We start from the raw sequence: 9,372 nt of genomic DNA on the forward strand, positions 1-9,372 counted from the left end.
GGTCTTTTTTTTTCTTATTGGAGTTTTCCAGACTTTCTTATTGTAACTCCATTAAAAAGTTACTAGTGGTTTTTAAAGAAAAAAATTCTGGAAAAAGTTCAACAAAAGATACTCGGGCCCAAAGAATAGTCGGGTCACTTCTTTTAACCATTTGGCATCCTGAAGCAGTTAAAAGACGATTAAAAGGCTGAACATATGAACAGCAAATGGCTTTTACATAGAAATGCATGTGTGCGTTTTCAGGCATGAATAGACCTAGCTGAAAAAGACATTGTGCGCACATAGTCCAAGAGTCAGGAAAGTACCATTATATTTTCTTGTACTATTACCTTTTTGCAAGGATACTCCTCCACTTCCTAAAAAGATTAAAAAGATCACCTACTGACACCTCACATACACCTGCTATAGAAAGCCAACTTCTAGTTACTTGGCTCCTGTAGTGGCTTCTTGTCTTCCAAGTATCTGGTCCATCTCAGATTCATTCACACGAAGATTCTCTGATTTACGCAAGGGATGTGCTTTTTTTTTTCTCTCCCTAGGTTGCCACAAGGGTGACATGGGTGTGGACGAAATAGAAGTACCTATTTATAAACTTATTTCTTAATGATTCACGATGTCGACATGATGATCCAGGTACTTACTGGCACAGATCAGCCAAACATCCCTTCTAATATTGTGTAAGTCCCCCTCATGCTGCCAACCCATCAAGGCATGGACTCTACAAAACCACTTGGGGGTCTCCTGTGGTATCTGGTACCAAGACGTTAGCAGAGGTCATTATTAGACCAGGTCATCTTCTATTGTTCAATGATCCATTTCTGATGCTTAAGTGCCCAATGCAGGCAAACTTGGCGGTAGACAAGGGGTCACAATGGGAACTCTGCGCAGTCAGCGGCTACACGGCAGGCTGACACCTTTCTATCCTAGCTAGCAGTGATGTCTTTTCAGCAACTTATGATATTACCCTTTGCGAGATCAGACCCCGAGTACACCAATGAGCAGAGCCCTGTCACCGAGTCAAAGATTGTCCTTCCCTGGACCACTTTTGACCCATGCCTCAATCATCTAGGTATCTCAATTTGGATCATGTTAAAATTGGTCAGAACCTTACATTTTCTCATTTTTCCTACTTTCAACATATCAACGTCATGAATTAACTAATTTATCCCACTCTCTGAAACCTACCAGAGAATCCATGTCCTTCACTTCCTCTAGAGTGAGACCACAAGGTTCAACCGGCAATGCAACTGAAACGCCATCCACTTGTGGTGCCTAATGGCCGCATTATGTGGTTTCATCCCAAGGCTGGCATCACACGTTCAACAAGTATAGTCCGAGTAAGCAGGGTTGTGGAGTCGGAGTCGTAGCCCAGTTTGGAGGAGTCGGCGTCATTGAAATTGAGGAGTCGGAGGTTTGGCTGATCGACTCCACAGCCTTAGCAGGGATGTGGAGTCGGAGTCATGGAGATGGAGCCCATTTTGGTGGAGTTGGAGTAGGACTCGGTGTCATGGAAATTGAGGAGTCAGAGTTTTGGCTTACCGACTCCACAGCCCTGCGAGTAAGAACGTCAATGTCCAGACTGGCTCAAGGTCTCCTTGACTCGAACACAACAGCCTCAAGTTAGGAGACCTGTAGCTGACACGGATCATTAATAAGCCTAAAAGGGGTATTCCCAAGTTTGAAAATTATCCCTTATCAATGGGACAAAGTATAAGTTCCAAATCACTGGGGGTCTGACTGTTGGGCATCCTCACTGATCTCGAGAACTTGAGCTCCAAAGAGTCCTATCAAGAATGATTGACCACCACTCCATTTACACAGACAGTCCCAGTTCTCTGGATAAATAAGGGTCTCAGTGGTCAGACCCCAGCGATCAGGGAGTTATCTCCTATCCAATGGATTGTAGATAACTTTCAAACTTGAGAGTACCCCTTTAATTTTATGGCTGACGAGTGTAGGAGGTGAGCAAAGGAATACAGATAAGGAGCACGTTCAAAGTGTATTCAGCTCAATAAATAATTAGCTGAACGTAATTTATGAGTGTGACCGGGCTGAGATCTGTAGTCCTTCAAGATGCTGTCAGTCTACAACTCCTGGCTTATTTTAAGGAAGGCTCAAAAAAGAAATCAATAAAACGGGGAGAGATTTATTAAGCTAAATGTGCCAAAATTCTGGTAGAATTTCTGCCCCCCAAAAAAGTTTTCAATGAATTGCACCATATTTATTATGGTTTTGCAACATATCTGACAAGAGGGTGCGGCTTTGCTAAAAATAAGGCATTGCTTAACAGAATGGGTGTGGCTTAATATGCGCCAAAAATTAATCAATATTTACGACACAAAAAAAGTTGGTGTAAACTTAGACTGGACAGTCTAAAAATTATCCACATTTATCCAACAGGTGCAACAGCTTCATCCACTGTGACACATCTGGCACATTGTAAGACTGTCTCGCCTAAGCATACACTCTAAGAACTGAACAGTAATGATTAATCCGCCCTAACATTACCTGTTCGCACAATTGTAGTAAAGTCCCGATCACGTCATCAATTGTTCCAATAGCAGCTGGAATAACCTTTATCTACACGGACCGTATGACCTCTCCTCCCCCTGATCTTCAGAACTGGGAACTTATTTCCACATTTTCCCAGTTTCGAAGGATGCACCCGGAAAGTGACAGCGGATAGATCAGGAACCTTGTAGACAGGAAAAAACACTTTTAAAGGGAACATGTCATCAGATTCATGCTGCCCAAACCGCGGCCAGCATGGATCAGATCTTGGCTGCATAACTGCGGCCCGGTATACGGTATATTATTATATTATTACTCGGCCTTTCAGACAAAATATACTTGGCAGGAGATGAGACTAGTCCGACTGGCTTTTCCCAGCACTGTTCCAGGTGACTGACAGGTTTCTCGCTATGGTAGAGACCAATCAATGACATCTAGCAGCGCAGGGAAGAGGCGGCCAGGTCTAGCAGCGCAGGGAAGAGGCGGCCAGGTCTAGCAGCGCAGGGAAGAGGCGGCCAGGTCTAGCAGCGCAGGGAAGAGGCGGCCAGGTCTAGCAGCGCAGGGAAGAGGCGGCCAGGTCTAGCAGCGCAGGGAAGAGGCGGCCAGGTCTAGCAGCGCAGGGAAGAGGCGGCCAGGTCTAGCAGCGCAGGGAAGAGGCGGCCAGGTCTAGCAGCGCAGGGAAGAGGCGGCCAGGTCTAGCAGCGCAGGGAAGAGGCGGACAGGTCTAGCAGCGCAGGGAAGAGGCGGACAGGTCTAGCAGCGCAGGGAAGAGGCGGACAGGTCTAGCAGCGCAGGGAAGAGGCGGACAGGTCTAGCAGCGTAGGGAAGAGGCGGACAGGTCTAGCAGCGCAGGGAAGAGGCGGACAGGTCTAGCAGCGCAGGGAAGAGGCGGACAGGTCTAGCAGCGCAGGGAAGAGGCGGACAGGTCTAGCAGCGCAGGGAAGAGGCGGACAGGTCTAGCAGCGCAGGGAAGAGGCGGACAGGTCTAGCAGCGTAGGGAAGAGGCGGACAGGTCTAGCAGCGCAGGGAAGAGGCGGACAGGTCTAGCAGCGCAGGGAAGAGGCGGACAGGTCTAGCAGCGCAGGGAAGAGCCGGACAGGTCTAGCAGCGCAGGGAAGAGGCGGACAGGTCTAGCAGCGCAGGGAAGAGCCGGACAGGTCTAGCAGCGCAGGGAAGAGGCGGACAGGTCTAGCAGCGCAGGGAAGAGGCGGACAGGTCTAGCAGCGCAGGGAAGAGCCGGACAGGTCTAGCAGCGCAGGGAAGAGCCGGACAGGTCTAGCAGCGCAGGGAAGAGCCGGACAGGTCTAGCAGCGCAGGGAAGAGCCGGACAGGTCTAGCAGCGCAGGGAAGAGCCGGACAGGTCTAGCAGCGCAGGGAAGAAGCGGACAGGTCTAGCAGCGCAGGGAAGAGGCGGACAGGTCTAGCAGCGCAGGGAAGAGGCGGACAGGTCTAGCAGCGCAGGGAAGAGCCGGACAGGTCTAGCAGCGCAGGGAAGAGCCGGACAGGTCTAGCAGCGCAGGGAAGAGCCGGACAGGTCTAGCAGCGCAGGGAAGAGCCGGACAGGTCTAGCAGCGCAGGGAAGAGCCGGACAGGTCTAGCAGCGCAGGGAAGAGCCGGACAGGTCTAGCAGCGCAGGGAAGAGCCGGACAGGTCTAGCAGCGCAGGGAAGAGCCGGCCAGGCCAAGCAGCGCACGGCAGCGACAGCCAGGTCTAGTAGCGCAGGGAAGAGCCGGCCAGGGGCAGAGAGAGACTAGTCTCATTGTCTGCTGGATGTCTAAAGTATATATTCTATGAAATGTTGAAGCATTTCAAAAGAAATACGGTATATACCTGGCTGCAATTGTGATGAATTAATCAGATGACAGATTCCCTTTAAATAGGTTGTCCGGGACTTTAATGTTGATGGCCAGTCCTTAGTAAAAAAATAAATAAAGTGGTTTTTTTATTGCGTTTTTTATAGAAATTTCTTTCTCCCGTTCATTTGAACGGGTGGAAAACATTGCAAAACGCTGAAAGAAATGACATGCTGATGTTTCAAATCCGCAGCAAAAAAAATAAGCAGCTGGACCTGTAAAACGCTGCGCTCCCAAGAGAAAAACACAGCATGTGAACAAGACCTAAAACTGATATTAAGATGAGCATTTTAGTCCAGTCATAGAACGAGAGAGCTCCTAAGTCCAAGTGTACTCAGTCTCTGCCTTCCCAGCGTAAATGACAGCTGCAGCTTGTACTGAGCAAAGCTAGATCTCAGCAGGGAGGAGGGGCACTGAGAATCTGTCAATCAGAATAAGGGGGGACAAGCTCATCCGCAGGGAGCAGCGGTAGCTCTGAGGGGCTGTCAATAAACTTAAGTGGGTGCAGACTGGAGGTTAAATTGTTTAAAGGGATTATATAGACATCTGCTTCTGCAGCAAAGATACGGTAAAGATATGCATTTTCTATTAAATAGCAAATCTGCAGCGTCTCTTATCAGATTCTTGCATTCTGCTGTTTCTTCGACTACCCCAGAAAATGTATGAATAAATTAGAGGGTTTTTTTTTGTTTTTTAACAGTCGGAGCATGTTCCTTACACGCTCTCACATTGTGACACATTTACTGGAGGAATAACAGAAAAACACAACCACGACGCGCGGTCTGGACACAACCATGATGCTCGACAAAATGTGCTCCAAACTTTACTTTATCACAAGTATTAACCAAAATAGATGTCAGGAGAAGTGATCGGTCCCTAAAGGTCCACCATGAAAGCAGCAAGTTGAGTTTTGAAAATATGTAGGAAAAAAAAAAATATTTACAGAGATTTGATACATACAAGTGTGGCAAAAACAAATTGCTACAGATTTAGGACACCGTATAACCAAAGGGATCATCTCAAATACGAACCGACTCTCTGCCTATATGCACTATTAGGAAATTTGGGCATCGCAGTGGGGTAAACTGCTCGGGGGTATCCTGGTAGACATAAATGATTACCTACCCACTGAATTGATGCTAACTGCTACATGCATGTTGGTCCCACAATCGGCACTACAGGGGATGTGTCTCCCCCATTTACCCCAGACCGGTAGGAGATGAATGGAGCAGCTGGTGCGGTACATCCTCATTGCTCCAGAGTCTGTAGCACTGTCAAAACTAGCTGAGAGCTGCGCTGCCTCTATGGACGCAGAATTGAGTGGCGGGGAGCATGCACAACCGTCTCCTGACCATGGTCAGGGGTGAAGGATAGGGAACAGTATTGGCGATCAATAAGAATCCCAGACGAAGAACCTAAAAACAACGTATCAACAATAATCCCTGATCCTACGAAAAACTATTCGGAAAGGAAAATAAACTTCTGCCAAATATATGTGGAGCCGCTTATCTGGGAGGAAAGTAATAGGATCAGATGGGATATAGCCAAATGTTCAGCGGTTCCCGGTGATGGGTGAACCAGTAGGTAAAAGTCTCAGGTGTGATAATAGCCTTCAGTCCGTCATCTAATACACCAGAGGTTGCAGTGGTCCGGCAGTCCGCCTGTGTCATGTTACAGACGGTTACATATGTATCAGACCATCACTTCTGCAGATTGTTACTGGTTACTACATAGGTGCTTCCTGTGCCTCAGACAGGCGGAGACGTTCTCATGCAGAGCACATCCCGGCAGCCGCCACTTCCAGACACAATCACACCCGGAACTAGGAAAGGAAACTTTGAAGTTAATGATGACAAGTCAAACGCAGGACAAGAGTCCACGTCAGCGGCCAGGACGGCACACACCTGGGCAGGGAGCAACGCAGCAACGCCACCAGACAGCGGACAGGGAGCAACGCAGCAACGCCACCAGACAGCGGACAGGGAGCATCGCAGCAACGTCACCAGACAGGGAGCAACGCAGCAACGCCACCAGACAGCGGACAGGGAGCATCGCAGCAACGTCACCAGACAGGGAGCAACGCCACCAGACAGGGAGCAACGCCACCAGACAGGGAGCAACGCCACCAGACAGGGAGCAACGCCACCAGACAGGGAGCAACGCAGCAACGCCAACAGACAGCGGACAGGGAGCAATGCCGCAACGCCAGCAGACGACTGACAGGGAGCAACGCCGCAAAGCCAGCAGACGACTTACAGGGAGCAACGCCGCAAAGCCAGCAGACGACTTACAGGGAGCAACGCCGCAAAGCCAGCAGACGACTGACAGGGAGCAACGCCGCAAAGCCAGCAGACGACTGACAGGGAGCAACGCCGCAAAGCCAGCAGACGACTGACAGGGAGCAATGCCGCAAAGCCAGCAGACGACTGACAGGGAGCAATGCCGCAACGCCAGCAGACGACTGACAGGGAGCAATGCCGCAACGCCAGCAGACGACTGACAGGCAGCAACGCCAGCAGACAACTGACAGGCAGCAACGCCAGCAGACGGCGGGACAGGGAGCAACGCCAGCAGACGGCGGGACAGGGAGCAACGCCAGCAGACGGCGGGACAGGGAGCAACGCCAGCAGACAGCGGGACAGGGAGCAACGCCAGCAGACGGCGGGACAGGGAGCAACGCCAGCAGACGGCGGGACAGGGAGCAACGCCAGCAGACGGCGGGACAGGGAGCAACGCCAGCAGACGGCGGGACAGGGAGCAACGCCAGCAGACGGCGGGACAGGGAGCAACGCCGCGCCACCAGACAGGGAGCAACGCAGCGCCACCAGACGGCTGCCACGTGTCTTAGATTCTAAAAATGTGAGATTTAACCATAATTAGGATTTTTTTTGTTGCTCCGTAGGAAGAAGTGACAATTCGGTTGCACCCAAAGCACCAGGGCCTGCAGAGTCAGATTTAGTAGTATAGAACTCGTCAGCGATGTCCAAGGACGGATATTTGGGATAAACTGATGGAGATCTCGAATAAGCTGCACAGAGGGGTCACATGTCTGAGGCGGACCCTCACCTTCAGCCATAAGGCTAGCCATGCTGGACCCTGACAGAACCGCCGACGGTCGCCTCTGGCTGACCCTGACAGAACCGCCGACGGTCGCCTCTGGCTGACCCTGACAGAACCGCCGACGGTCGCCTCTGGCTGACCCTGACAGAACCGCCGACGGTCGCCTCTGGCTGACCCTGACAGAACCGCCGACGGTCGCCTCTGGCTGACCCTGACAGAACCGCCGACGGTCGCCTCTGGCTGACCCTGACAGAACCGCCGACGGTCGCCTCTGGCTGACCCTGACAGAACCGCCGACGGTCGCCTCTGGCTGACCCTGACAGAACCGCCGACGGTCGCCTCTGGCTGACCCTGACAGAACCGCCGACGGTCGCCTCTGGCTGACCCTGACAGAACCGCCGACGGTCGCCTCTGGCTGACCCTGACAGAACCGCCGACGGTCGCCTCTGGCTGACCCTGACAGAACCGCCGACGGTCGCCTCTGGCTGACCCTGACAGAACCGCCGACGGCCGCCTCTGGCTGACCCTGACAGAACCGCCGACGGTCGCCTCTACCAGACACTGACAGGACCGTCGACGGTCTCCTCTACCAGACATTGACAGAACCGCCGACGGTCGCCTCTGGCTGACCCCGACAGAACCGCCGACGGTCTCCTCTACCAGACATTGACAGGACCGCCGACGGTCTCCTCTACCAGACATTGACAGGACCGCCGACGGTCTCCTCTACCAGACACCGACAGGACCGCCGACGGTCTCCTCTACCAGACACTGACAGGACCGCCGACGGTCTCCTCTACCAGACACTGACAGGACCGCCGACGGTCTCCTCTACCAGACACTGACAGGACCGCCGACGGTCTCCTCTACCAGACACTGACAGGACCGCCGACGGTCTCCTCTACCAGACACTGACAGGACCGCCGACGGTCTCCTCTACCAGACACTGACAGGACCGCCGACAGTTGTCCAACTACCGGACCGGTGACAGCACAGACACAACTCGTGATCCTTCGGCCAGAGAACGAGAGTTTTGCAATTTTCTTCCATACACTGTCGCTCTTTGTGAACAGGGATCAGCGCCGCGGACCCACAGGGTGAGAGCAGGGAGCCCCCGATCGTCAGCTCTGCGGACCACTGTCACACACACGGAGCGCTCAGGACACTGCACACACTTGGACGGGACACTGTCAGTAAGTAGGAAGTTACCATGGAGACAAGGAGCGCCCTTACCTGGCCGTCCCCGTTGCTGCCCCCTGCGCCCTCCAGCTGCTTCTCCCTGTACAGAGACCACAGACCCACGTTGGGCAGGAAGAGCAGGGCGGCCAGCCCCAGCCCCACCGCCTGCAAAACACGCTTCTGTTTCCGCCGCATGGGAAGAAGCCCACGCCCTGCCAGCAAACTCCGCACCGACAGCCCCGGACACCGAGACAGCCACCGCCGGGCAGCGCTACCTGTGCACTGAGCCTCCGCCGCCGCCGCCGCCGCTGCCGGGAGAGGGGCGGGGACAAGCTGCGCACTCCCGCTACCTCTCTCAGCCAGCGCGCCTGGGGCCGGACACGGTGTGTGAGAGGCTGCGCTGCCGCCTACTGTCCGCCAGAGGGCAATGCGGCGCTGAGCCTGCGAGACAGCCTGTGGCTGCTGCAGAACTACAAAGCCCAGCAAAACGGCTTATACTGTATTTGATTTTATTTTTTTTTGCACAAGTTCTAGTTGTGAATGGCACCATTCATTTCACCAAGTAACGTACTGAAAAACAGGGAAACGATTCTTAGTGCAATAAAATGGTGAAAACTCAATTCTGTCATTCTTTTATTATTTGTTTTTAACTTATTTATTAGGTAAAAATGATCTAAAAATGTGATTCTTGAAGTCGGTCTGGTTATAGTGACGCCACATTTTTATGGGGGGGGGGGTTCTATATTTTAGTAGTTTAAAAAAAAATCAA

The 9,372-nt window shown here is 52.3% G+C and overlaps 1 protein-coding gene across 2 annotated transcripts in view; it reads right to left on the reverse strand.

Annotated features, from left to right (window-relative positions):
• Nucleotides 1-9,027, reverse strand: part of GALNT10 (polypeptide N-acetylgalactosaminyltransferase 10) — a 155,915-nt gene extending 146,888 nt beyond the window's left edge. Inside the window, exon 1 of one of the 2 annotated variants that reach the window (XM_073567900.1) lies at nucleotides 8,658-9,027. In XM_073567900.1, the coding sequence (XP_073424001.1) occupies nucleotides 8,658-8,798 (141 nt within the window). In that variant the 5' untranslated portion in view covers nucleotides 8,799-9,027. The remainder of the gene's footprint in view (nucleotides 1-8,657) is intronic. The other variant, XM_073567901.1, reaches the window with a different exon arrangement.
• Between the last annotated feature and the right edge of the window lie 345 nt (nucleotides 9,028-9,372).

Source organism: Dendrobates tinctorius, unplaced genomic scaffold (genome assembly GCF_039654945.1).
Source record: "Dendrobates tinctorius isolate UK_male_01 unplaced genomic scaffold, ASM3965494v1 ptg000020l, whole genome shotgun sequence".
Classification (NCBI taxonomy): Eukaryota; Metazoa; Chordata; class Amphibia; order Anura; family Dendrobatidae; genus Dendrobates; species Dendrobates tinctorius.